The sequence below is a fragment of the Rattus rattus genome, chromosome 2 (assembly GCF_011064425.1).
Source record: "Rattus rattus isolate New Zealand chromosome 2, Rrattus_CSIRO_v1, whole genome shotgun sequence".
NCBI classification, from domain to species: Eukaryota; Metazoa; Chordata; class Mammalia; order Rodentia; family Muridae; genus Rattus; species Rattus rattus.
The window spans coordinates 104,573,455-104,599,797 of NC_046155.1; the positions used below are offsets into that span (position 1 = coordinate 104,573,455).

General features: G+C 50.2%; 5 protein-coding genes across 6 annotated transcripts in view; 1 reads left to right on the plus strand and 4 right to left on the minus strand.

Moving 5' to 3' along the window:
• Positions 1–449: 449 nt before the first annotated feature.
• Positions 450–4,853, minus strand: Rrp8 (ribosomal RNA processing 8). Its single transcript, XM_032893189.1, has 7 exons — positions 4,630–4,853; positions 3,052–3,418; positions 2,390–2,843; positions 2,161–2,290; positions 1,924–2,030; positions 1,748–1,844; positions 450–1,539 (listed from the first exon to the last, which is right to left on the minus strand). The coding sequence occupies exons 1-7, from the start codon at positions 4,726–4,728 to the stop codon at positions 1,420–1,422; spliced, it is 1,374 nt and encodes a 457-aa protein (XP_032749080.1). The 5' UTR covers positions 4,729–4,853; the 3' UTR covers positions 450–1,419.
• Positions 4,854–4,932: 79 nt separating this feature from the next.
• Positions 4,933–11,196, plus strand: Ilk (integrin linked kinase). Its single transcript, XM_032893190.1, has 13 exons — positions 4,933–5,048; positions 5,438–5,574; positions 8,463–8,628; positions 8,791–8,886; positions 9,045–9,141; positions 9,234–9,317; positions 9,419–9,504; positions 9,648–9,757; positions 9,853–9,980; positions 10,055–10,176; positions 10,266–10,365; positions 10,481–10,611; positions 10,784–11,196. The coding sequence occupies exons 2-13, from the start codon at positions 5,486–5,488 to the stop codon at positions 10,931–10,933; spliced, it is 1,359 nt and encodes a 452-aa protein (XP_032749081.1). The 5' UTR covers positions 4,933–5,048; positions 5,438–5,485; the 3' UTR covers positions 10,934–11,196.
• Positions 11,140–12,457, minus strand: Taf10 (TATA-box binding protein associated factor 10). 2 transcript variants are annotated; one of them, XM_032893192.1, is made up of 5 exons: positions 12,187–12,457; positions 11,927–12,081; positions 11,698–11,762; positions 11,491–11,614; positions 11,140–11,334 (listed from the first exon to the last, which is right to left on the minus strand). In XM_032893192.1, the coding sequence occupies exons 1-4, from the start codon at positions 12,416–12,418 to the stop codon at positions 11,494–11,496; spliced, it is 573 nt and encodes a 190-aa protein (XP_032749083.1). In that variant the 5' UTR covers positions 12,419–12,457; the 3' UTR covers positions 11,140–11,334; positions 11,491–11,493. The 2 variants fall into 2 exon arrangements, with proteins under 2 accessions (XP_032749083.1, XP_032749082.1); XM_032893191.1 differs by having other exon boundaries at positions 11,165–11,334; positions 11,500–11,614.
• A 1,719-nt stretch (positions 12,458–14,176) lies between these two features.
• Tpp1 (tripeptidyl peptidase 1) lies at positions 14,177–20,130 on the minus strand. The gene is made up of 13 exons (XM_032893193.1): positions 20,063–20,130; positions 19,873–19,944; positions 19,470–19,609; positions 18,068–18,218; positions 17,748–17,875; positions 17,413–17,591; positions 17,101–17,299; positions 16,780–16,968; positions 16,482–16,551; positions 15,609–15,729; positions 15,328–15,486; positions 15,025–15,150; positions 14,177–14,851 (listed from the first exon to the last, which is right to left on the minus strand). Exons 1-13 carry the CDS (start codon positions 20,077–20,079, stop codon positions 14,711–14,713), a joined length of 1,692 nt encoding a protein of 563 aa, XP_032749084.1. The 5' UTR covers positions 20,080–20,130; the 3' UTR covers positions 14,177–14,710.
• A 784-nt stretch (positions 20,131–20,914) lies between these two features.
• Positions 20,915–26,343, minus strand: part of Dchs1 (dachsous cadherin-related 1) — a 34,149-nt gene continuing 28,720 nt past the window's right edge. Inside the window, exons 15-21 of the mRNA XM_032893194.1 lie at positions 26,126–26,239; positions 25,768–25,979; positions 25,525–25,679; positions 25,199–25,329; positions 24,834–25,117; positions 24,346–24,484; positions 20,915–23,999 (exon numbers count right to left, since the gene is read on the minus strand). Of these exons, the coding sequence (XP_032749085.1) occupies positions 21,388–23,999; positions 24,346–24,484; positions 24,834–25,117; positions 25,199–25,329; positions 25,525–25,679; positions 25,768–25,979; positions 26,126–26,239 (3,647 nt within the window). The 3' untranslated portion in view covers positions 20,915–21,387. The remainder of the gene's footprint in view (positions 24,000–24,345; positions 24,485–24,833; positions 25,118–25,198; positions 25,330–25,524; positions 25,680–25,767; positions 25,980–26,125; positions 26,240–26,343) is intronic.

Sequence of the window (26,343 nt, forward strand, 5' to 3'; positions counted from 1 at the left end):
AGAATATAGATGCTTCTGGGGAGGGCTAAGCTATCTGGGGAGGTGGCTAAACTTTGGTAGTGAAATGCATGTTCAGCAGCAATAGCACATGCAAACATTGCATAGTGTCGACTAAGGTTAGCCTCACAGTCCAGCCTCCAACATGCCTTCTGGCCTTTTTCAAAATCATTATTCCTTTAGGACTAGAGGCAGCTAACTAGATCAGAATCCTGAGACCTATTTCTTCCTAGAGGGAACTCCCAGGTCTTATTCTTAGGAATTCGTAAACAAGCCTATATACCTGGATTCAAGGTAGATACCTCCTGGATGAGCTCAGCATGTCAATCTAGTTCACCTTCCCTCAGCACTACTTCAAGAAGTTGTATATTTAGTACCTGTAGTTTTTCTAGGACATGGACATGGTCAAGGTAGGCACCATGGCCAGACTTTGCCAGTGAGCAGCCCCACAGTTTTTGTTATTGAACAGAGATCCAGCTTCTTTATTACCCCCTTCCAAAGAAAGCTTCAAATGGACTAAGTCTCTAAATAGCAAATAAGCCTGTTTACATGCCTATATCAAACTTTCCCAATCTTTCTCCGTCACATCTAAATTACTTACTCTTCAACCTCTAAACCTGCTTAGAGGTGATCTTTAAAGAACAGTAAGATCAACGATATACAGTAGCCACAGCTGGTTCATTCGCACCTTACTCTTCTCAACTCTAGCTCTCCTCAGTGAACCCACACAACATACTGTGAGACGTTTACACTGTTCAAATGAGAAATGGAATATTCAGAGAGTAAATGATTTCTTAAGCTGAATATGGTGGCTCATGCCTGTGATCCCAATAGTCAGGACGCTGAAGCAGGAGGATTGCCATTTGTTTTGTTTGAGGTCAGCCTGAACTAGTGTGAGATGATGTAAAAAATTAAATGATTTCCAGTTCCAAAAAACAAAGAAATTAAATAATTCCCAGTCCCAAGTGGCAAACTGGCATTGGGACCTGCCATGTGGCAAAAGCTTCCTGTCTGCAGTCTTGAAGCTGAAGGAGCAGAAACTATAGATGAGCAGAGGTGAACAACACAGATTAGAAGACAACACAGCAGGCAGCCCACATGCCTTCTGAGAGATAAAAAGAAATCCAGAGATCCATCAACTCTCAGCTGACTAGTTTCCACAATACCTGAAGTGACCCAAAACTTCCAGACACATCCATGCCCTCACAATAAACACCTCATTCTTGAACCTGCCCAAGAAATTTCATGCTTTCTGTAGCCACGAAAGCTCCATTAGAATAGAGCTGAGCTGGAGCCTTTACCACAGTGTTCTTGGCACAGAAAGAGGGTGGTACCAGATTCCGGCTCAGAGCCTGGGTAGATACAGTCTTCAGAGTTCTGAGATGGGAGTCTGATCTCTCCCTTTCAACAGGTGTCCATTGGTCACCTGCGCTTGTAGAGACAGGGCTGAAGTTTAAGGCCTGAGAGTTGGGCTTTGGGTCCTACTCGAGGAGGTCCAGTCTTTTCAAAGTCAAACAAGAAGAAGTGGCTGTTGGTCAGGTCCTAGGAGCAGAGAATACTGATGAGCTACAAATCTTCACTCCAACCACACACCTCAGTGTTTCCCCTGTTCAGAGAGCATCTCACAGCTCCTCCCAGAGTTTTGTCTTGAAAAAGCAAAATGCCAGTCTCTATGTTTACATCCTCCTTCCTGAGCACCATTATCCGAAAAAAATGTAAGAACAAAGGCAGACTTCTTGGGGACCCTCACCTTGTAGATGACCTTAAAGCCAAGTTTGGTCACAGCCCCCAAAAAGGTCCGAATATCCTCAAAGCGGCTGCTGACTTCCGCTACTTTGAGAAGACCCCTGGGAAAAGGAGGAAGTCATGTGTAAAGGTGTAGACTCATGTATGCACAGCAAAATCATCTGTGTTCTAGGGACTCACCCTGGCTTTAGTACTCGATTTGCCTCCTCAAGGAAGTCCCTGATGTTGGTTCCCATTAGTGAAAGGCAAAACACAGCCACATCCACAGACTCATCCTCCAGAGGCACCTGATGAAGAAGAATGTTAATTGGAGTACACAGTGTTGGAAGAGGAAATCCAGCACCAAAATGCTTGAACTGGATAATCTGATGAGAAGACCAGGAAGAAGGGTAAGATCAGATACACAAAAGGGCTTACCTGGGCCATGTCACACACAGTGACCCTGGGGTCCAGAGCAGCCAAATCAAAACAGTGCACGGGGTTCCGAACACTTGAAGCTAGGCGGCAATCTCCACAGCCAAAGTCAGCTACCACTAAGGATGCAGGCCTAGGAGTGGAAGGGAGGGTCGGGTCACTTACTGGTCTGGTCAAAGTCTTGATCACCACCACCACCCCTCTCGTAGTCTATAGCCTGCCCCCCTATTACTTCTGACGGAGATCTTTGGCAATGCGGTCCACAGGGTGCAGTGGCCACTTCTTTACTTGTCTCTGAAAGCCACGGTGATAAAGGAGAAAAGCCTCAGGGTCTTCCTGGAATAGGCATTGGGCAGCACTGCTGGGCCCTGAGTACAGCTGTTCATTAAGGTAGCGAAATCGGGCCCCATCCAGGCGTTGTGTCATGCGTGCTCGCAGGGCTCCAGCTCTAGTCTCTTGACTGTCTGACTTTGGAGCAGGAGGCACCTCAGTCTCCTCTAGGGAAGCCTTGAGAGGCACCTGGTCCTGTGTCTCAAGTGGCCGAAATTTGTTCTTGTGTCTCCGCTTATTTTTCTGCCGGTTCCGCCACTGCTTGCGGCTCAGGGTGTGTGAGGAGTTAGGTGATGCAGACTCGAGGCTTGACTTGGGTGGGTCAAGTGTAGCAGTACTTGTCCTAGAATTGTGAACTGCAGAAAGGGAGATGAGAAGGCATTTGAGGCTTGATCCCCTAAATTCAGAGGCATAGGAAGTCATCCTGGCTACTCCCTTGTCCTTAAGACAGAGTCTATAGCTCTTACCATCCAGCCCATGGTGTGTGTGTGTGCACGCAAGAGAAAGACAGTGCCATCTACACAGTAAGTTCATACCCCTCCCCCCATTCACATATACTGGTACCTGTTTGGTCAACACTGTTCAGGGACTGGGTTGGGTGTAAATAAGAATATTCCTGGCATTTCCTCTTTCTTTTTTCTTCTCCAGCAGAGATCCCGCCAAGAGGAGGAGCTTGTCTGTGGCATGTTCTTTCCACTTCTTTCCCCTCAGAGTCACTGATAAATGGTGCCTGTTTTTGACACTTCCCTTTTCTTTTCTTCCCTACTTCCTTTGAGACATTGGCAAGTGAGGACCTTTGGAGGTTTCTCTTCTTCCTTCCTACCTCCTCCTCTTCCTCAGAGTCACTGCCAGGTAGGCTGGGGCATTGCTGGGAGAGAGATGCTGCTTCCAGGGCTCGTAATGTAGCCAAGAGATGGCGGCGCTTGCGGCCCTGGAGGCAAACAAGGGATAAGAGTGTGTATGTGAGAATGGATGAAGCCTGAAGGCTATGAAAAGAGATGGACTTCAGCTACTGGTGGTCCTTCCCATCCAAAATTAGCACATTTGTTGTGAAGTCAGCCAAGTCCAGAACTTTCAGGCTGCAATTCCAACTTCTGGGAAGCTGGAGGGCAGACAATGTTCCCGTTCTACTTTTCTAAATGGGTAAAGGATTGCCAGTTGATTTCCTTAGAGGAATGTGCTAAGCACCCAAGCAACAGGACCAAGGTAAGACTGTGGCTATCTTTGCCTCTCACTGACAGCATTCTAGGGGCAGCAGAGGTTTTTTTGTTTTTTTTTTTGTTTTGAAACAGGACGGACAGTGTCACACATGTCTGTCTATTAAAGATATTCCTAACTGCAGTAGAAGGAACAGCCTGTTAGGAAGAAGCTGCACACAGACAAGCAGAAATGGACCACAGAAATGAATAGTACATCCTAGGCTGACTGAAGGTCAGGAACAGCTTAAGGGAATATAGAATTCCTCACATCTGATGAGACTCAAAGGAAAAGGCCTGTTTTCCGTGAAGTCGATTTGGGGTTCAAGTCCTACTGCTGGTCCTCAGCCAGACCCTTACCTTGGAGGTTCTAGATTCCCTGAGCCTCCTTTGAATAGTGATTCTGATACTTTCCCTGTCACCTGCCTTGATTCTGTCTAATATACACTGCAACTAAAAACCCTTTCAAGGTTTCGGATTCAGTTCAGTAGTAAATGCTTGTCTACCATGCTGAAGCCCTGGAATCGAACCTCAGTATATAAAGTGATGCCAGGTGAGAGAAAACTTGGAGAAACCACTCCACTGCTAAAACTCCACTGATTTCTACCCTTAGTGTACAGAAAACTTACTAACTTTTCAAGCTCTGCGCTCCAAGCTCCTAATCCGCATTCCTATTAGGACACACTGTGACACGGTGAGTTACTGCCCGGGAGCTTCTCAACATTTTTCTAAATCTCAGGTACGCTCTTCTCCACACCAACTTCTCACCAATTATGTTTTAAGGTCAGTTTTTTGGAGAGTTTCCGGATCTTCAGATCATGACTAACTCTCTCACCATCCTAATAAACGACAGCATTTCAGGCTCTCCCTCTACCCAACACGACCCCGGGAGGATCGACTTTGCCTCCTTAAAACTCTTCAAATAGACCGGTGCAGGGCTGCTCACCTTGACTGGCGGGGCAGTCGCCGCCTGAACCTGTGTTGTCACCGGCCGGAGGCCAACGATGGCTGGGGCCGCCTCGACCCATTCGGGTTCCTCAAACATACTGGTGGCCGGCAGGGTTGGAGGAGTCTACGCTCTGGCCCACGTGTAGCGCGCGTCCGAGAATCCTAGGACTGGAGCCAGACCAAACTCGGCCGGAAGCCACCGAGAGAAATTCTGTGGTAGCTAGAGCGGCCCGCGCGGAGCAGAGCACCATCGAGTGTAACCGCTCGTGAGCTAGAGAGGCAGTAGGAGGTCGGAAGGGAGGGACCGCGGCCCGCGCTGGCCGGAGAGGGCCGGGCCGGGCCGGCCGGGGCGGGGCCGGGCGGCGGGCGCGGTCGGACGGGAGTTCCCCGGAGAAGCCGCCTGCGACCCGAGTCCCGGTGAGTGCGGGTAGTTCCGCGCCCTGTTCCATGCTGGTCTTGCAAACCTGTCTGTGCGATCTCTACAGTAGCTCTGAGCCGGGGCCGCCGGGCAAGGACCCCTTTCCCCTCCCCCGGGTGTTTGCAGCTTTGGGCCCCTCCCCTCCCCCAAGCCGTGTTCTAGGGCCGTGACTCCAACTCTGACGCCCGCTGACGCCAACTCAGGAAACTAGCAAAGTCTACCCTATACCTCCAGATCCCCCTGCTCCTCGAGCCCAGGGGTCGTCCGCTGCCCGAAGCCCTTCACAGACAACCACTGTCCCTTTCGCGACGCTCCCCATCCCAGCACTGACACCTCTGTCCTGAGGGAACAGAGATACAGTCATTCTCTTGTCTCTGTTCTCCCGCAGTTCCCCGAGACTTCCCCAGTCCCGGGGTCTCTGTGCCGGGACGCTGCTATGGACGACATTTTCACTCAGTGCCGGGAGGGCAACGCGGTGGCGGTGCGCTTGTGGCTGGACAACACAGAGAACGACCTAAATCAGGGGTGAGCTGAAGCATTGGCGAGTGAGAGGACTGCTAGAAGTCCGCTCTCCGCTACTTGGGGTGCTCATGTCGGGCGGAGACAGCTAACTTTGTTATCCAGTGTGATGAGGAGTATTAGAAAGCAAAGTCTGTTGATGGAGGAGGGTTTACAGAGAGGAAGCTTGTGTCTGGGTTTTTTGTTTTTACTAAGTTTCACAATCGGTTCCCGAGGACTTTGCAGCCTCTGTGAACTCATGTCAAAGGCAGACCAGAGTGCCAGAAAATTGGAATTACATGTGGTTGGAGGATGAGTTTCTGCGCCCTAGAGCATTGGGTAGAAGTGGAAAAGGACATTAGAGATCTAAAGTTCTGAAGCTGTGTAGTGATGAGACTACCCATTTGTCAGGTGTCACCGTGGATGCAATTGCCTTAAAGTGATGTTTTGGATACAAGAATTGAGACAGGGTTAGTGGTGAGAGCCCTAAAGTCATAAGAATGAAGTAGTTGGGTTGGTATGGGAAGTGAAGGAGGAAGTCAAAGATGACCTGGGGTTTAGGTTTGGGAACTTGGACACTTGGCAGTTGCCGATGCTCCATTTTGGACTGACTACAGTTTGGTGACACTACAATAACTTGGAAATGCTTGGCAGGTTGTTGTTCGTGCAGATTTTAAGTTCGAGAGAGGTCTGATTGGGACACCAAGATACCACAAATTAGCGTTTAAATGATACCTTAAGATTCTATAATGTGAAAAATAGTACCTCAGAAGAGGAGTAAAATAAAGGCAGAGGTCGAGAAGGCTGGCCGACTGACAGAGAATAACCATCTGAAGGAGAAATAAGAAATGGACTAAGATTAGAGAATGGATGTTTTAATGAGAAGTTAAAGAACATAAGTGAGCATTTTAAGTCTTCATTTAGTTTCCATTTAGGATGTATTTGGTCTTTGAATGGTATTGCAGAAAGTAACAGGAAACTGCATTACACTGGGTTCCTTCAAATAAGAAATCCTTGAGGGGTTGGGAATGTAGCTCAGTGGTAGAGCACTTACATAGCAAGCGCAAGGCCTTGGGTTTGGTCCTCAGCTCCGGAAAAAAAAAAAATCCTTGAATAAGACATCATCTATTCCCTATAGATGGCAGGCTTCTGTCAGGGAAAAAAGTGAATGGAAAGTGAGGAAATAGATAATGTGAACACTTTCTACAATGCTGGCTGATATAAGAAAGCAAGAAAGTGTTGGAAGAGTTTAGTAGGTAGTTTTGGTTTGCTTTTGGAGACAGCCTGTCATGTAGTTCAGAATGGCCTCCAGCTCTCCTTCCTCCTGTGTCAGCCTTCTGAGTGCTGGGATTTCCATTTGTTGCAACTGTATTTGACTATAAGAGGATTGTTTTAGGTTGGAAAGGATCATCTGTCATCCTAGGCCAGGTTTCACCAGCTTCCATTAGGGTGAATACTGTTTCTCTGTTATATTCAAAGTTACTTGTTTCATTTTTTTTACATTAACTTGTGCGCTCTGTAAACACTAAGCTGTCTGTCCTATTTTGTTGGTAAGAAAATAGAAGTTTAGGCTGTTGTCCAGTGGGAGTGGCATCTTGGAAGAATCCTTGTTGTCAAAAGGTGAAGGATATCATTAGGGAAACCAGAAAGCTTTGGTGGCTTGAAGGGAAAGGGCGTGGTGCTGGAGGTGGTTAACTCCCTGCAGGCATTCTTCAGATAGAAATCCAGGCCCTGAGGTGACAGTGGGCAAAACATTTGCATTTGTTCTCAAGCTTAAGCTTCCTCTGAGGCCACAGACTTCTGGAAGTTGTTTGGTCAGAATACTTGAAGTCTGGGAGAGAAGACTGATAGCAATGGATATACTCACATCCTCAGAAAGCTTTTGCCGAGTTTGTATTAACTGATGAGGGCACACTAGAGGGACAATTATTTAAAGCTACACATCTCCTTCAACTGTTGGGGGATTCTGGGTGACCAAGCCAGGATCAACTCAAGGCCCCTCCTCCAGCCCCCTCACAGGAAGTGACCACAGCACTAAAGCATCTGGAGGCTGCAGGCCTAGACCACAGACCGCCCCCTGTTCCGCCCCTCAGATCTGCATCCCAGGGCTGGAGGGAATTTCCTTTTATGGCTCCAGGCTGTCAGTTTGACCCAGCCCATACAGTTGTTTTGTTTGTACACTTCTTTTTATAAAATATATGTCCTTAGGGGATGAAAATAAAACTCAGATACATTTTTTATTCAAAAGCTTCAATTTACATTTTCCTCTGTGAATTTTGGTTGGTAAGTAGGAACATCCTGGTTTGTGTGGTTATCTGCCTCTTCAGTAATCAAAAGCATGTTTGTTGTTGTACCCCTTCAAAATATTTTAATTCCATTCCATTTTTAGATGTCAGCTTCAATAACAGAGCCAAAAGTAAGCCTGTTTCCTCTCCTAAGTTGTATAGCCTGTCTTCTCCAGTATGCCTTTGTAACTTTACAGCAAGGAGATGCACAAAAGCAGTCAAAGGATGATAGGTGTTACTAAAGATGCATGAGCTGGAGATGAAGCCTAGTGGTATAGCATGTGCCAAGCATACGAAGTCCTGGGTGTGGTTCCTAGCACTGTCAGATGGGAAGACAAGAAGGTAGGGAAGCCAGAGGACCCCAGGAAGAGTACTGTCTACCTAATGAAGTAGAACTGCTAGGAAAGGAGTTGTTAAAGTGATAAACCTTAGAGCTGTTGGGACATCTAGGTGATTGTTGGGTGTAAAGCTCAAGGGAAAATCTGAACTGAACTTTAGGAATTGCCAACACAAGTAGAAATTAAGTCTTAAAGAGGCAAGCCTTCTGTGGCTACAGAATTTCTTTTCCCCGATGAATCAAAGCTTTGTCCTTCCCAACACCAGTTTAGTGTCTATGTCCTTTTCTCAAAGGGATGATCATGGCTTCTCCCCTTTGCACTGGGCCTGCCGAGAAGGCCGATCTGCAGTGGTTGAAATGCTGATCATGCGGGGAGCACGGATCAATGTGATGAATCGTGGGGACGATACCCCCCTGCACTTGGCAGCTAGTCACGGACACCGTGACATTGTACAGAAGGTACATGCAAATCCTTTACCATCCACATCTCACACACAATATGAAGCTAGTAACAGGCACTGTCATGTGGAGAATGTGTGCTGTTCTTTCTTTCTTCGTGCCTGGGCACAAGTATCTCACAGGAACTGACTGCCCTTTTCTTTTCTTGGCCATGGGGTGCAGCTGTTGCAATACAAGGCTGACATCAATGCAGTGAATGAACATGGGAATGTGCCCCTTCACTATGCATGTTTCTGGGGCCAAGACCAGGTGGCAGAGGTAAGTACTCAGACCCCAAGTCCTATGGTGAGTGGGAAGCAAACTGGGCATGGAACCATCAGTGCATCTGTCAGTCCCACTGTGGGACATTTACAGAACTGTCGTTGCGTCCATGTGTTCATGCTTGTTTGTGACTGGCCTGACAATTTTCTTTTCAGGACCTAGTAGCTAATGGGGCTCTTGTGAGCATCTGTAACAAGTATGGAGAGATGCCTGTGGACAAAGCCAAGGCACCCCTTCGAGAGCTTCTCCGAGGTTCATTATCTACTCCTACCTTGTCTCTTGTCCCACCTTGCATCTTCTCTCTCCATAGCACAATTAAAGCCAAGACCATTCTTTTTCTCTAGAACGGGCAGAGAAGATGGGCCAGAATCTTAATCGTATTCCATACAAGGACACATTCTGGAAGGGGACCACTCGCACAAGGCCCCGTGAGTCACTACTGTGGGGGGAAGGGCTGCAACACAAGATTCCTGGGTTGTTGGTGTCATATTAAGGTGAAGCTGGGTACCTGACCTGCTCATATTCTCAGGAAATGGGACCCTGAACAAACACTCTGGTATTGACTTCAAACAGCTCAACTTTCTGGCAAAGCTCAACGAGAATCATTCTGGAGAGGTGATCCCTATCCATTTTGTTTCTCCCTCCCTAACACCCACAAACTGCCCACTCTGTATTACTAATTAAGGTTTTCTTCAAGTTAGGAGAAAATAAATGGTACAGCCCGAGCTAATGTCTTCTAACCTCTACCTGTCCTTCAGCTATGGAAAGGCCGCTGGCAGGGCAATGATATTGTTGTGAAGGTGCTGAAGGTTCGAGACTGGAGTACAAGGAAAAGCAGGGACTTCAATGAGGAATGTCCCCGGCTCAGGTGAGACACCTGAATTGGAAGCGGTTTCCAAGGAACCCCAAATAGTACTGAAAAGTGAAATTCTGTTGGGTCTCACCACTCTCTTCCTCTCCCAGGATTTTCTCTCATCCTAACGTGCTTCCGGTACTAGGTGCTTGCCAGGCTCCCCCAGCTCCCCACCCAACCCTCATCACACATTGGATGCCATATGGATCTCTCTACAATGTTCTACATGAAGGCACCAGTAAGGATGTTGGTCTTGTTGGGAATAGAATAGGGGTGGGGGACTCTAAACTAATGATTCTTGCTTCCTGTTAGATTTCGTTGTGGACCAGAGCCAAGCTGTAAAGTTTGCTTTGGACATGGCAAGAGGCATGGCTTTTCTTCATACACTAGAGCCTCTCATACCTCGGCACGCACTCAATAGCCGTAGTGTAATGGTAAGACCACAAGTTCACTTCTGGTCCCCAAAGCCCTTTGCTGGCCTACAATAGGTTCCACCTTTTTGACCTTAACTTCTCTTCCTCAGATCGATGAAGATATGACTGCCCGAATCAGCATGGCTGATGTAAAGTTTTCTTTCCAGTGCCCTGGGCGCATGTATGCACCTGCCTGGGTGGCCCCTGAAGGTAGGTAAAGGCATCATGTTGGGAAATGAAGAAGAATTAGCTCAGTAACAGTAGAAGAGGCAGAGACTAAAAAGGCTATGCAACTGGAATAGTTAATAAGCCTTATCCCTTCCAGCCCTGCAAAAGAAGCCTGAAGATACGAACAGACGCTCAGCAGACATGTGGAGTTTTGCGGTGCTTCTGTGGGAACTGGTGACACGAGAGGTGCCCTTTGCCGACCTTTCTAATATGGAGATTGGAATGAAGGTGAGCACAGAACTGCAGATACTTGTGTGGGTATAGTGGTGCTGACATCACTGGTAAGCCCTTCCTGCAGTGTATACAGATCTATAGTAATCCTACCATTCAAGGGTCAAAGGCTTTTGACCATATGATGAACTCAAATTCGGAAGCTCACCTTGTTCTGTATAATTTGCAGGTGGCACTGGAAGGCCTTCGGCCTACTATCCCACCAGGTATTTCTCCCCACGTGTGTAAGCTCATGAAGATTTGCATGAATGAAGACCCTGCAAAGCGACCCAAGTTTGACATGATTGTACCTATCTTGGAGAAGATGCAGGACAAGTAGGACTTGAAGGTCCCTGCCCAAACTTCAGAAGTATCAGAATATGGCTGGGGGAGTGTACTTCCCCGAAGCTGAAGATCTCTGGTTGCCTCCCCTGTCTCTAATCATGGTACTACCCCAGTTATGGGGCTTGTTCCCTGCTCCCATCCCTACCACTGTAGCCCCAAAGAGGGCTGGGCTCAGAGCTTTGTCACTTGCCACATGATGTCTCCCAACATGGGAGGGATCAGCCCCGCCTGTCACAATAAAGTTTATTATGAAAACAGGCTCGTGTGGGGACAGAGGGGAAGACAAATACATCTGGGTTGGGTGGCTCAGGTGAAGTAGTGCGGCTTCTTCACATTGATGCCATACTCGCTGAGGGCAGGGGTCAAGTCCTCCATGGTTAGGGTGTACTTGCGATCCTGGGGGAAAGAGGGAAGACCACCAGCTGAGCACAGCAAGTCCAGATTCCAGTCCTTTGTGGGTAACCCTGAGTAGGCCCAATACCTCCCCTAGGATGCTGCTTCCCCAAAAGGCTTTCAGGATAAGTTAAGCCTGTACTGCTGTGGAAGGCGAACCTCTCACACCTTGCTCTTGCTCCGGGAGCTGCCAGAGGCTGTACCCTTCATTTTGCAGTGCTGCAGGGCATCATTGGCAATATCTGAGATGAATTTCTGGGCAGCTAGTGAGATGAGCCGAATTCTAGAGAGGAAGGGGGTGGTGGTAATGAGATATTTAACAAACTCCACCCAGCACTCAACAGTCTAACCTCTGAGTTTACTCACATGCGTGGGTCTGAAGCTTCAAAGCCAGCACGGTTCAGGTAGTAACCAGTCACTGCATCCGGGATCTGAAAAATCAAATAGCCGTCATTATTAGCTCTGCCTACTGATGCGCTGGGTGGGAAGGAAGAATAAAGAGGCAGCTTCCTAGTAGAGGACGCTTGAAAGCATGAAGGTGCGGTTGAAAGGCACGACAGCGAGGCAGGTGGCCTTGTACAGGCGGGAAGCCCACCGTAGGTGTATAATCCTCCAACTGCATCAAGAAGTCCACTAGTGGTGTGCTGGACACTACGGGCTTCACTTCTCCGTTGGCCGCGCTCGGCAGGGCGTAAACCCCGTTAGACATTGCCCCCTCAGGGGGAGCCGCGCCGCCTGCTGCCACCGAAGCTGAAGGAGAATCAACAACACAGGTGAGAAGCGCAGGGTCCCCCCAACCCCCGCTGCGGCACCCAGTCGGAGATTCCCCCCTCCCTCACCGGGCCCGGCGCTCACCCGGTCCGCGCCGCTCCGCCGGCTCCCCTGCCCGTGCCGCCACGGGGCCCGTGCCTGCAGTGGCGACTCCAGCTCCAGGGCCCCCTGCTGTCCCCGCGGGGCTGGCTTTGCTCTCCGCGGCCGTGCTAGTGGGCAGCGCAGCGGGAGCGGACACCGGGGGCGCCGGACCCGCGACCGAGGCGGCACAGGCTGGCGCCGCCTCGGGGTCCGCGCCGGAGCCGCTGCAGCTCATGGGGCTGGTGGGAAAGGCGGCGAACAGAGCTACTTCCGCTTCCGCTCGCCCAGGCGCACGTTGCATGACGTCAGAGTTCCCGCCCACCGCTTTAGTCGGCCACGGGCGACCTTAGGTTGGCTGTTGGCAGATTAGGTGTAGACTGGCAGAGGAGAGCTGTGAAAGACCTAGCCTCCACCCTGCGGCTCAACCCTGCCCAGATGGGACCGCGAAGAATCCAGGACTGCACACTTCATTTCATCTGGGTGCGCAGATTTGACTTGGGGACTCATATGTCAGATACTTCATTACCAGTCTCCTTAACAGTCTTCATTCTTTGTCGCTCCCTTTCACTGTCTTTTAAGGATTTTAGTGGATTTGGTGTGTGTCCCTCCCACCCACAACGGTCCTAGAAGCGTGCTGCTGTAAATGTAGAGATAGGTGTTTCACCCCGAAGAAATAACATGCCAAAGTCACATGTGAAGCACATTAGCAATTCAACAGTCATTTATTTAATTTCTATTTGCCAACTACAGGGTTGGGACCTAGGAATACAAAGTTTAGAATCAGATTCTAGTTCACTAGCACCAAGCTGTGGAAAAGGAAGGCAAACAGACAATTTTAATACTGTATGGTTGTTTCCCAGATACACGTAGGTGGAGTGCAAGGAAGTAGGGAACTAACATCAGCTGCTCAATTCCAAGTGTCAGACATTAGCAATGTTTATTTCCCAATTTTGAAGGCAGGTTTCAATGTCCCTGACTTTTACCCAGTAATCTTTGAAGGGTTTGCACAAATAAATATACTGTTTGGTTTAGAAGATGACTTACCCATGGTCAAGGATGCTGAGGGGCTTTGGAAGGCTCTCCCCTACCCAAGTACTTCCTGCAGTTTAGAGGAAAAAGGACATGGGCTCAAAGATAATGCAGTAGTGTGTGTGTGTGTGTGTGTGTGTGTGTGTGTGTGTGTGTGTGTGTGTGTGTGTGTGTTTGCGCACGCGCGCACGCACGCACGTGTGTGTATTTTCGAGACATGGTCTCACTTACGTAGGCCTGGCTTGCCTGGAACTCTTTGTATAGACCAGGATGGACTCAGAGAGGCTTCCCTGGTCTCTGCCTCCTAAGTGCTGGGATTAAAGGTGAGCATCACCACACTAGCTGATAAAGACATACCTGGAGAAGTAGTCAGTAAAACTTGTTGAAGTTAGTAGGGAGGTGAAAAAAAAAAAATGAAAATTAAGAGTTACAGGTTTCTGGCTTGTTTGAAAGAGGCATTATATCACAGACTAAGAGATGAAATAGTTTAGGTCTGGGCTGGAGGGAGATGAAGTAATGAGGTATCTTACATTTGAGATGTCAGTGATCTGTCAAGGGATGTTAATAAAATTATGAGTAAAAACCTACGGATGGAACAATGAACACCAGCATCCCATAATTAGCTGAAAAGGAGGACAGTTAGTGTGGTCAAAGGGGGTATACACTGAGCAAAAAAGGAATGGGAAACTGATGGAAAGAATGAACACCCAGGTTCACAGAAGCTAGATGTTTGTGAATGTCTGACAGTTGAAATTAAAACCTGAATGCTGCTTTGGTGTAGCCAAGAAGGGGAAAATAAAATGTAAATTTACAAATAATTTACAAAAAAAATCACTGAAGCAAAAATTTAAAGCAAAATTTGTAACACCTATTTATTTTGTTGAGGAACTTTACCAATAAGAACATTTAAAACATTTTAAGTTTTCAAACTTGAACTTTCCTTAGAATAGTTATATAGATTGTCACCCTGTTCTTAAACAAGAAAGCCCATAAAACACTGAGAAGTGTATAACTGGATAGAATGTCAGGGAGACCATTGCACTTCAGTGCCAGGGGAAGAAAGACTAAACGATTAGCACAAAGGTCTCATTTCAGTGAACGAAGAAGCAAGCTGGAAGAGAAACAGAGCGTACGGTCAGTGCAGAGGTGGTAAGCATTAGGTGGGACTGCTGGTGTCAGTAATGCGGACTGAATCTTCTCGCCCTGTTTTCACATCTCAAGCTGGAAAGAGGAAGGAGAGATGGGGTTGGGGTGAGACAAAATGCTGGTTATAACATCTTGTTGGGGATCTCGAAGTAGAAGTTTGGAGACCTGAGTTTGATGGCTCACAGGGTTGGGAGTCCAGTCCTGCTCACAGCATTTGAGGGTTAGGGAGAAGCTATCTGCAGCAGGCAACAGCTAAGAGTTCATCAGGGCTTCCATTGAGGAATAACGAGAAACTGAGCCTTCCCTTGTAGTACAGGAAACAGTTCTGCTTTCTCGTCAGGGCAGGGAAGGGTCAAGGGTTGAGTAGAGTCTTCAGTAGGGCTGGGAAGTTGGGTGTTCCCCAACCTGTCACAGGATCCCAGCCAGGACCAGAGCAGAAACCCTGACCCTCCACTTCTTCATTCAGACAGGACTCATGGCAGCCATGGGTTACCTGGGAGGAGATGGTGGCATCAGATCTGGGCCTGCTGGTACCAGTACTCCTAGACTGCACCTTATTCATATTCATGTCACACAGGCAATCCCATATAGTAAAAGCACCCCAAGTCCATGGTAGCCCTTCTCATATCCTATGACAATATCCACCCTCTTTCCTCCAACACTTACATCAAAGAGTCCTGCCCCATGCTGCTGATAGAGCCTGGGATTGAGAAAGCCTAGAGGGGGGCGGCCATTGAGGAGTCTGTGCTCATTTATCAAGGATAAAATTCCCCCAAACACTGGAGTAGAGGCCTGCAAGATGAAGATGCAAAAATAGGTCAGGGTTTTAGCGGGATTAGACTTCTGAGGGATGATGCTTGCAAAGATCAGAAGTCTCTGAGGAGTCAGGGGTTCTGGGTTCAAGATTTTGTAGATGGAGGAGCAAGGGTAGTTCCTGAGTAGAGGGTTTACAGCAAAGCTGATGCTCACCGAGGTTCCAGATACCCACGGAATGGGGACCATGTTGCTGACCACCCAGTAGCCATCAGAAAGCGCGGCAACATCTGGGTAAGCACGGCCACTAGCATTGAAGTAACTAGATGGTGGTAGATGAGAGCTGGACTTCAAGAACTGGGCTACTGCTTCCTCCTGAAGGACATTTCTGAGTGTGAGCATTGGCCAGAAGTCTGCTCAGCAAGCCGCTGAACTGAGGACAATTCCCCTGACCACCAACCCTCAACCTCCACAAATCCATAGGAATATCCACAAACCTGGTATGAAGGTTGTGGGAAAACATTGCTGAAGCCTCCACCACTGATATAGTCAACTACTTCATTTGTGACAAGGAAAGGATTCTTGAAGGAGGTTCCTCCTACTGTAGTGACATAGGGGCTAAGGAGAAGACAGCATTCAGATAGCGGGTGTACTGGCTGGTTGGTTTTGTGTGATACAAAGATCTAAGTGATGAAGGAGGCTCAGTTGAGGAAATGCCTCCATGAGATCCAGCCGTAGGGCATTTTCTTAGCGATCAATGAGGGAGGGCCCAGCCCACTGTGGAGAGTGACATCCCTGGGCTGGTGGTCCTGGGTTCTATCAGAAGGCAGGCTGAGCAAGCCATGAGGATCAAGCTGGCAATCTCCACGGCCTCACATCAGCTCCTGTTTCCTGTTTCCAGGTTCCAGCCCTGCTTGAGTTCCTGTCCTGACTTCCTCCAATGATGGATTGTGATCTGGAAGTGTAAGCCAAATAAACCCTTTCCTCCCCAACTTGCTTTTTTTGTCATGGTGTTTCATCACAGCAATAAAACTCTGACTAAGACAATGGGTGATGTCCAAGATGTGTGGAGGTGAGTGGGTACGGTCTGGGTCTTACTGGAAAGGAGAGTAAGACTATGGGAGCCTGTGTACCGACAGACTGGATGCCTTCAAGACATGGCTGGAATTAATTGTATATACTTTTCTGCCTAAAAAACAAACAAACCCTAGCAACGAAGGGAACAAAACAACATATTCTGCTGTCGCAGCCTGGGATATACAGGAAGAAAAGGGAAGGGAGCACAGGAACCCCAACAGGTAATGCTGAAGGCTGAGCCATAGCAGCTCCTGGTGGCATCAGAGTCACACATGAAAGAGTGGGGTACTTACCTAGAAGCAGGGAAGCTAGGACGGAACTTGTGTCTTCCGGAGACAGACCAACACCCAGCTCCAGTGTCACCTGGGAAAGACATATTAAGTATTCAGATCCGTTGGGAAGAGCTTGGGGTGTAGGCTTATATATACCAGAGAAGAAATGTATATGCCACCTCACAGTTCTCAGGTCATGTCAGTAGGCCCTGCTAAGACTGAGCTCCTATTATGAGTCAGAAACCAGGTTGAAGGGTCAGCTGGGATAAAGCCTGCTGCTTGGTAGGTGGGATGTCTTAATTTTATGGTAGGAGGTTACCTGAGGCAAAAAGGAGGGTGAGACCCCGAGCTGCAGCCTTCATGAACTCAGTGTTGACTCTCTGGATGTAGACACTGCTGAGGGAGTCTTCATCGTCTCCGTAACTCACAGTATGTACATGCGGCAAGGATGACTCATTGCTAAGAAGCAGGAGCCATTGTAAGAAGGGCTCCTGTGCCTCATGGCGGCCTGAATTGTTTTAAAAGAAGGGATAGGAGTGGTCATTGGATGGTTGCCAGCCCATGGTGTCCCCTTGATAAAATAAAGCAGCTACCAGCAGTCTACTCCAACCCATTTTCCCATCCCCCAACTTTGCAATACCAGGGCTACTGTAGACCCAAGTGGAGATATTGGCACCAGCACTCATCAGGTATTCCACATCTAGACTGGCCTCGATGCCCGCTCGGCCTCGCCCCTGCTTTCCAACCACTCTTGCTACCGAGGCCTGGTGTGCAAAACTGCTACCAAACAGGCGCATGAACTCAGTCAGATCCGAGTTATGGAAGTACTGTTCCAGGAACTGTGGAAACATCCAAATCAGGAGTTGTGGATCAGAGAGTGAGGCCCAGGCTAGTGAAGCACTGGAGATATCTTGAGGAGGTTGTGATGACCCCAGGGTTTTGCATGGCTCACCTGGGCACAGGCCTGGCTATTGTTGGTGGTGCCAGAGCCCACATCTTGGGCTGTCAGGTTGTATCGCTGACGGAGCACAGATGGAGTCACTCCCAGATGCAGGCCAACAGTTCCTACTCCTTGTGGCTCTGGACGTTGTCTCGGAGATGATAAAGGGGGGAAACGGTGCAGCCCCGCCACTGTGGAAAGGGGTCAGGCTTAAGGAGGTCTCACAGATACTAACACCCACTTCACTACCGGAAACACTCCATGCCTCCTGTGTTATCTAAACTTCTTCAGCCTATAGCTCTGCCCCACCCTCAACCCCCAACCTCCACCAACCCCATTGGGTTTACCAAAGTCCACATGAGGGGCCAAGGCCTGGGGGAGCTGATAGGGATGTGGGGACCTTATAATGTGGGTCTTTGCAGGTCCCCCTACATAGCGATGAAACTCAGCCCCAGGAAGCAGCAGCTCAGCCTGCCTGGAAGTAAGAAAACAGAAACCATGGAGAGGCGCTGTAGAGCTGGCCTGAGCCCCACTTACCACCCAATCATTATCTCTGTACGCATTAGCAATACCCACAGGCTCTCAGCAAGCTTTAAACTCCCCCATTTGGGGGTATCTTGTCTCCTTGGTGGGAAATGGATTCTATGGGGCAATCACTACTTCTCACCGGACACTCAGCCAGCAAGTCAGAAAGTCCTGGGTGGTCACTGAATGGCAGTCCCGGGCTCCAGCTGCCAAGAGCCACTTTTGGACAGTGCGGAGGGTCAGTGGTGATGGTTGGACCAGCTCAGCTACATCCTCTAGGGTGAGGTACTTTCCTGCAAGGATTCAGAAGGGGATCTTGTCTTCATTTCAGGCTTTCCTGGGTTGTCTGGATGTCAATCAGGAGACATCAAAACTTCCCCAAGAGGACTGGGTAGGTGCTAGGCATATTGGGAGTCCAAGGGAAGAGAGGCTGAAGAGACATGAAATGTCATGGCCAGGAAATATACACAGCATGTATTGCCCCGGTCACAAAAATTCAAGGAGGTTAATAAACTTTAAATGTCCCATTTTTAAGCTTCTCTTCAAAAAGATTTTCCCAGACTTTCCGAGTCAATTATACAGAACCTTCTAATTTAGCTCAGCTTCATACTTGTTGATTTTAAACAGCATAACGGTGAGTCATTCTTTCCTGCATGTGCGGAGCTTCCTGGGTGATCGGAGGATGCCCCTCCCGCCTCCCACCTCCATTCTACACACACACACACACACACACACACACACACACACACACACACACACACAACCTTGCCTCATCATATGGGACTTTCCGCCAGAGAGGATTCAATCCAGCCTGACCATTCTCTATGAATGCTCTAGAATAGAGTGGGAAGTGCTCTGGGGAGTGTGGTGAAGAAGAGGAAACTACAAACCAGTCAGGGTGCTGGGCAATAATCCAAGAAAGAGAATAAACAACTGAGTTGGCAGCAAGAGGGATGGCCAGAGTGGATTAATCCAAAGACAATTGAGGACTTGAACTAGCAACAGAGGAGGGTGTGGGAGTAGCTATGATAGAGGGGGAAGGACCATGATTTGATGATCACGTATACACACTAAGTGCTATTTCTCCATTTGCTAGCTGGTCAGAAGCCAACATTTCAAACTAGATCTGATTATAAGTCATGTGCTCCTAAACACAAGTTCCCCACTCACCATCTTACTGGCACCTGAACCTAGGGCTTTGCATTTGCTCCATGAGCACCCTATCAATGAGCTAGCTAAACCTCTAAACAAATTTTTTTTTTTCAATCTTGACAATCTTGCTACACTGCCCAGGCAGACCTTGGATTCAATATCTTCCTGTTTCAGCCCAAATAGCAAGGATTATTACCTCATGCTACAAGGCCTTGATTTGTTCTTAGTTTTAAGTCTGGAGAACTAAGGCAGAAATGGGGTGGGGGTGTATATAAATGTGGCAGTTACTACCATTTGTCTGTCATACCAGAAACATGACCCTACATGATGTGCACTAGCCAGTGCCTGCCTGGTCCTGCCTCCCATTTCCTGCCCCCACTTCTGATAGGCACCATATCGAGGAGAGCTGGGATCCGACACAGCCTGCACCAGCTCCGAGAGTCTGTCCAGGTTCTGCTGTTTCAGCGCAAAAGTAAGACTCAGCTCTTCCTCGGGATCCACTCGGCCCAGTGACACCCAGCCTGGAGGCAGCCTACAGGGTCAGGGACATGATTTGGTTAGGCCACAGATGGGAAATCCAGATCATGGAAAGTTTGGGATAAAGAACTGAGACTTCGGGTGGAATCCTAGATGCAGATAAGTATCATAGGAGGTAAATGACAAGAGATTAAGCCGGGGGGGGGGGCGAATAAGTACAGAGTAGGTACTAGGCGCAGCTGAGGACGAGGAAAGCTAGGACCAAGCATCTGCAGAGGCGGGTATGGAGAAGGCACCTGTAGTACTAAATCAACTCACATCCACCGTTGGTCCGGCTCGGGGCTGTGAGTGCATTTGCCGGCGATGACGAGAGCAAGGAGCCCTAGGAAGCTGCAGGGACAGCAGGTGGGTTTCATGAGGAGCTGGACCCTCACGGTATTCTCTCTACAACATGTAATTCCCTCTAATGTAGTCCCCTTTAGCTACCCTCCCCACCTCAGTTTCTCACCGGGCTTGGAGTCCCATTTTGGCTTTCAGGCTGATCTGTAGTCATGTGATAAGTCACATGAGCACGATCCGGCACCTCCCCCATTTCCCTGCCTAGTAACTAGTGACGTTGCTGAGTCATCTCTCCCAAATGAGCCTGAGTGCTGGGGCTGCTACTGGAATTCTAAGCTGTGTTGAGCATCTAAGCTCAGGGCTTCTCCTCACCTGCTGCCTAAGTCTGCCCCTCCTGGAATCACAAAAGAGTGGGCTCTGAAGCCCCATAGGTGTGGGCTACTCTCCTGGCTGTACAATATTAGAAAAACATGCTCTCAGAGCCTAGGTTTTCTTCATGTAAAATTCAATGACTGTTAGACAAAGGCAATGTGCCTCGTACTTAGGAGTAAAAACGGACAGTGCAATAAAGCAAGCAAATGGAACCAAGACTGATCTGGCAAAGACTCAACTAATGTGAGCTCTTATGAATGTGGGCATTTCATGGTTCTGAGGTGTGTGTGTGTGTGTGTGTGTGTGTGTGTGTACACGTGTGTGTGCACGCGTGGAGGCCAGTAGAATTGGGGGTTTCTTCACTTACCTGCTCTTAATAATCACCACATTGAATTCCAGACCCTCAGGCTTAGAACCCTAGACTGCTTCCTACTTAGCCAGTCTCTGCAGGAAACCGCTAGAGCTCAAGTCCTGACCACTTTAGAGGGAAAAGCTGCAGAGGGCCCAAGGCTAGGCTTCTGAGCTCCCAGTGCCATACTCCCAATGTCCTGATCTGCTCCCTCCCTCTGGGCCTCCTTAGTTACTGTGCCAGGTATCCACAGTGCTATGCCAGTGACTTCTGGTTACCCTGACAGAACAAAGCCAGAGGCTGGATACAAACTGCAGTTTATTAAGGCTCCAGAGTGAGAATTGGCACTTGTTCTGGGCAGGGGCAGGGATGTCAGAAGAACCCAAGAGTTAGGCCCAAACAGGTTGGAGGGACCTCCTCCATCCCCCTACCCCCCAATAAATAAAGTCTCAGCTCCATCGCAGGGTGCTGGTGCAGGGCAGGAAGTCTTGGCTGAAGAGAACCCAAGGCGGTTGCCTCTTTCTTATTTCTCTCCACACTGGATCTGGCCACAGGTCAGTGACCAACAGGCCCTCTGTGGTCCTAGTGCTGAGGGGACTGTGGAGAAATGTGGGACCTGTCCCAACTACAAGAGTTTGGGGTGGAGAGCTGGGGACTGGTGGTGGCCTCCCCATGGCCAGTCATGGTCCGAGGCTGCCCAGGGCAGGCTGAGAATGGGGCCTGCTTTGGGGACACTGGACGTGTCCCAGGTCGGGGCCCAGTTAGGGCCACAGCTAGATGCGCAGCTCTGTGTCATCGGGAGGCTCCAGGCCAGACTCTGTGCTGAGTGCTGAAGCTGAGGGGCCCTGGGCTACCCCGAATGGTGAGACAACAGGAGAGCGAGCAGCCAAAGGAGACAGTGAGGGTGAGAAGCTGGGGGACATGGCAGCTGAGGAGAGGGAGCCTTCATGGCTGATAGGGGAGCGGTGAGAGGCTGGTGGGAAGATGGCCCGGGCGGCAGCCGTGCTTGCAGGCTTTGGGGGAACAGACTTGGCTCCTGGGTGGGCCACAGCAGTGATGAGGGGTGGTGGGTCAATACGGGGAGCGGGAGGACATGGACGGGCTTCATCCTTGAGCCGAGCAATCTCTGTGAAGACACTGGCCAGAGGCTGGAACTGAGGGCACCAGCTCAACAGGTAGTCCCAGTTATAGCTGCCACGGAGCTCTTCCTCACCAGCCACGATGGCCGTCAGCGCTCCAGCTACACATGGCTTCCCATCTGCTGGGAAGCCATAGTCCCCAGTGGGTGCAGGGCTCAGGCCACAGCCCCCCAGGAAGGCTGTAGCAGTGGCTGGAGGCCCCTCCTCTCGGTACAGAGTGGCTCCTGCGCCTGGCAGCAGCAGCCCTGCCTTCCTGCCCTTGTACCAGGTGTCAGGGGCAGGAGGCTCACAAGACGTGTCACTCAATCCATCTGCATCCTGCTGGATGCCCGAGTCAGGGCCTCGGGCAGCCAGGGAGGAGGCCACACTGGCCACACGGGGAAACTCGTTGATCATGCGTATCTCATCATCCTCTGCAGCCTCTGCTGAGCCTCGGCCACTTGAATGTGAAGGGTCCAAGGAGCCACCACGGGGGTAGGGACCTCCAGCTCCTGGCCCACCATAGCTGGGGAGAGTCTGATGATACAGATGTTCAGAGGGTGGTGGACTGGGGGGTTCCCGACCCAGTTTCTGTAAAGAGCTACTGGCTATGGGTGCTGTCTGTGACATTGGGCCAGGGGCTGCCTCAGCCTTGCGGCTCCGTGCCCGAACAAGGCCCAGGACAAGAGCTGCCAGGGCCAGCACCACCACAACTCCCAAAGAAGCTGCCACAGCCCCAACCAATAGCAAGTTGAGGTCAGGTGCCAGGCCTAGAGCAGTGTGGGTAATATCCACAGTCACAGGCACTGTGGCACTCCGCGATCCAGGCAGAGGCCCTCTCGCTACTACCTCCAGCCTTAACTCCCGCGGTGCTTCACGTCGGGTCCGGCCCCCACCCCCAGAGGTGGTTGTTCCACTTCCTGGTGCCCGACTGTCCACTCGCAAGTACAAAGCACCTGTTGTCTGGTTGATACCAAAATAGGGGGAAGAGGTAGCCAGCGAATAGAGCACCAGACCATCAGCACCTCCATCCTCATCTGTGGCCTGCACATGGCCCAGGCTGTGGCCACGCTGGGCACCTTCAGGCACTTGGAAATGGAAAGATGGTGCCAGGAATACAGGGTCATATTCATCTTCTCCAGTGATCAGCACCGACACGGTGACAGAAGCTGAGAGATTCCCAGCATCAGCAGCACCCACTAGTAGACGGAAGCTTCCTGTGTGCTCATAGTCAAAAGGTACCCGTGCCCGCAATTCCCCCGTTGAGCTGTTCAGTGAGAATGCCTCACGACCCTCGGGCCCTGGCACTGCCTCCAACAGTCTGTATCGGAGTCTACCAAAAGTCCCAGCATCCCCATCCATTGCATGTAGCGTGGTCACAAGAGTGCCTGGAGGCTGATTCTCAGCAAGGCTAGTACTGAGCAGGCTCAATGGGAAGGCTGGACCATGGTCATTCACATCCTGGACCTCAACTGTCACCGGTACCAGAGCAAAGTGTGTTCCAGCAGGGTCAGCTGCCTGCACCACAAGCTGATGTTGAGCCTGGGTTTCGCAGTCCAGAGGGTGGGCCAGCCTCAGAGCACCCGAGTTCTCATCCAGCTCAAAGAGGCCTAAAGGATCACCCGAGCTAAGGGTGAAATGCACAAGGCCATGAGGTCCAGGGTCAGCATCAGAGGCCTCCACATGCAATAGCTCAGCTCCAACAGGCATGTCCTCAGGTACTGTCACACGGTAGGATGCTCGAGTAAAGACAGGTGGGTTGTCATTGACATCCAGTACAGTGACAGTCACGGGCACGGCTGAACTGCGGGGTGGCTGTCCCCGGTCAGCTGCGGCCACGGTTAAATTGTACTGTGTCAGGCTTTCAAAGTCTAGAGGCTCAAGCAACACTAGGCAGCCCAAAGCCTGGGGACCTGGCCCAACACCATCCCCAACCTCAGCCAGGCGGGGTTCCAGTTGGAAAACTCGGCCCCGATTGCCACTGATAATGCTGTAGTCTACAGTAGCATGGCTGCGGCTTCCATCAGCATCTATGGCCTCCAGGGTGAGCAGGGTGGAACCAGGGGGTAAATCTTCAGACACAGCAACACGGTAGTGTGGCAACGTGAAGCTTGGGGCATGGTCATTCTGGTCCTTCAGCTGCACGTGCACCGTGGCCTGTGCTGACCGGCCTGGAGCCCCATGGTCTCGTGCTTCCAGCACCACATCTACCACTCCTGGCCCCTCATGGCCCAAGGCCATTGCTCCCACTGTTGTGAACAGAGTTCCTGAGAAGAGAAGGTGAGGGGAAGAAACAAGCATTCAGTGATGTCACTGTGCTAACGAGAGCTATTCTCCAGGGTCTGGGCAATGGCTTTGGGAGTCAGGACTCATAGGAAGGGCACATGTGTTGGGACAGTGTGCAGTGTCCTCGGGAATTCAAAGTTCAGGAAACAGCTTCTAGACATACAGTCGGGAGGGACATTTTCTTTTCATCAAAGATAGGGTGGAATGGACGCCCTCACTGGGTCAGAGATCCAGAAATAATATGATGAAGTAACCAATTTTAGGACTCAGCACCAAATATAGGGGATCGGACAACAATAAAGGGATCGGATTATGGGGAGGACATACCATTGTTAGGGTCGACACTGAAGCCCTCAGCAGGGGAAGCCAGATGGTAGGATATGTGACCATTGGCACCTGAGTCTCTGTCAGTGGCAGAGACAGAGAGAATGGCGCTGCCAGGAGGGGTGTGCTCTAACATCATTACCTGAGGAGCAACAGAAAGTATTCACAGCCAAGCTTCGCAGCTGCCCTACTGTCCACCTTAGCCTATAAGCTGGAGCTTGGCTCCATGAACTGACCTTGGTGTCCAGCTTAGAACCATACACCTTAGCTTTGGGGTAAGAATTGCCCGCCCTCTCCCTTCTCACCACTGGATGCAGAACTTGGATGAAGTTCCCAGGACCTGGAAAGCCAGCGTAAAATGGGACACTCTCCACCCATTCCAAGATCAATCCTAACATCCAGCCTAGTCTAGACACTTCTACCTCTGTTCTATTGCTCCAACAGGAAGAGACCCATACCCAGGTATGGGGACATCAAGACAGAGCTGATACCTGGTAGAGGCTCTGTGAGAAGGTAGGTACATTGTCATTGACATCTTCCACAAGCACTGTGAGGTTGGCATGGCCCTCATGAGGCCCATCATGTGCCAGCAGCTGTAGGTGGTAGTGGTCACATTGCTCAAAGTCCAGGGGGCCCGTGAGGGAGACACGTCCTCCATATCGGCCAATACTGAAGGGATCCTGAGGTCCAGATGGGCTCAGCACATACCATAGCACTGGTCCAGAGTCCACATCATTCCCAGTCACCTGTGCGATCTCTGAGCCCAGCAGTGCATCTGCAAAACACAAGGGAAAGGTGACTGCAGAATTATCCTCATCACCGGAGCCCTTTGCATCTTGCTTTATCCAAATCTTACCTTCTGACACTCGGAGCTCCCAGGGCTGGGGGATGGTGGGGCGATTGTCATTGGTATCTATGACCATCACTGTCAGGGTAGCTGAGCCCACCAATGCTGGGCTTCCTCTGTCTGTGGCCATCAGTACCAGCCTAGACACAGAACATACTTAGTCAGGAAGCATGGCCTAGAAATAGGAGTGGACCCTGGGATGGATAAGGAGGATTCAGGACAAAGCTTCACATTGGAGGGATTCAGGGTGTGGTCTGGGGAGTGAGAGAAACCTGAGACAGGGCTTGAATACACACAGATTTGTGGGGCTTGGACCCAGAGGTGCCAGGTCTCACCGTGTTTCAGCCCAGATTTCCCGGTCCAGGATGGCTGTGGTAGTGATAGTGCCTGTGGCTGGGTCTACATGGAACAAGCCCCGTGCTGGCTGGGATGCAGCCAGACTGTAGGAGATCTGTCCTCCAGAGCCTTGATCCAGGTCGTCTGCTTCCACCTGGTGAATATAGAAGATTGCTAACCCTGGCTCGGCCACAAGCAAGTCTGACCAGTCCTGTCCCTTGTTTTCCCATTACACCCCGCACCTGCAGCAGGGGCCCTTCCAAGGGTCGGGACTCTGGCAGGAAAGCCACGTAGTGAGGCTGCAGGAAACGGGGAGCATTGTCATTGGCATCTTGAAGGGTCAGGGTCAGCACCGAGAAAGCAAAGGCTCCTCCACTCTCCGCCTGTAGCACCAGTCGTAGCCGTGGGTTTGTCTCAAAGTCAAGCCCCTCTGCTGACTGAACTGTGATGGTTCCTGTGGGAGATGGGCTGCATCAGTGATAGCTCCTATCCTTGTTCTGGAGCCTCTTTGTCTAAGGGCAACTGCTCCCACCAAAGAGTCCTCTGGCCCAGAGAACCTGCTCCCCCGGGGCCTTTCCCCTCTCTGTTCCTGTTCCTTACCTGTGCTAGGTTGGATGGAGAAAATCCCTCTCTCATTCCCACTGAGAATGCTATAGGTAATTGGTCCACTTGAGCCCCCTGAATGGACAGCCTTTGCGGAGATAACTGGAGTCCCTGTAGGGAAGACAAGACAGGAAATGTGGTATCGGCTGGACTACGGTCACTACATTGTCAGTGATTAACCCCAGGCTTTCCAGGGATTCAAATCTGGCACATGT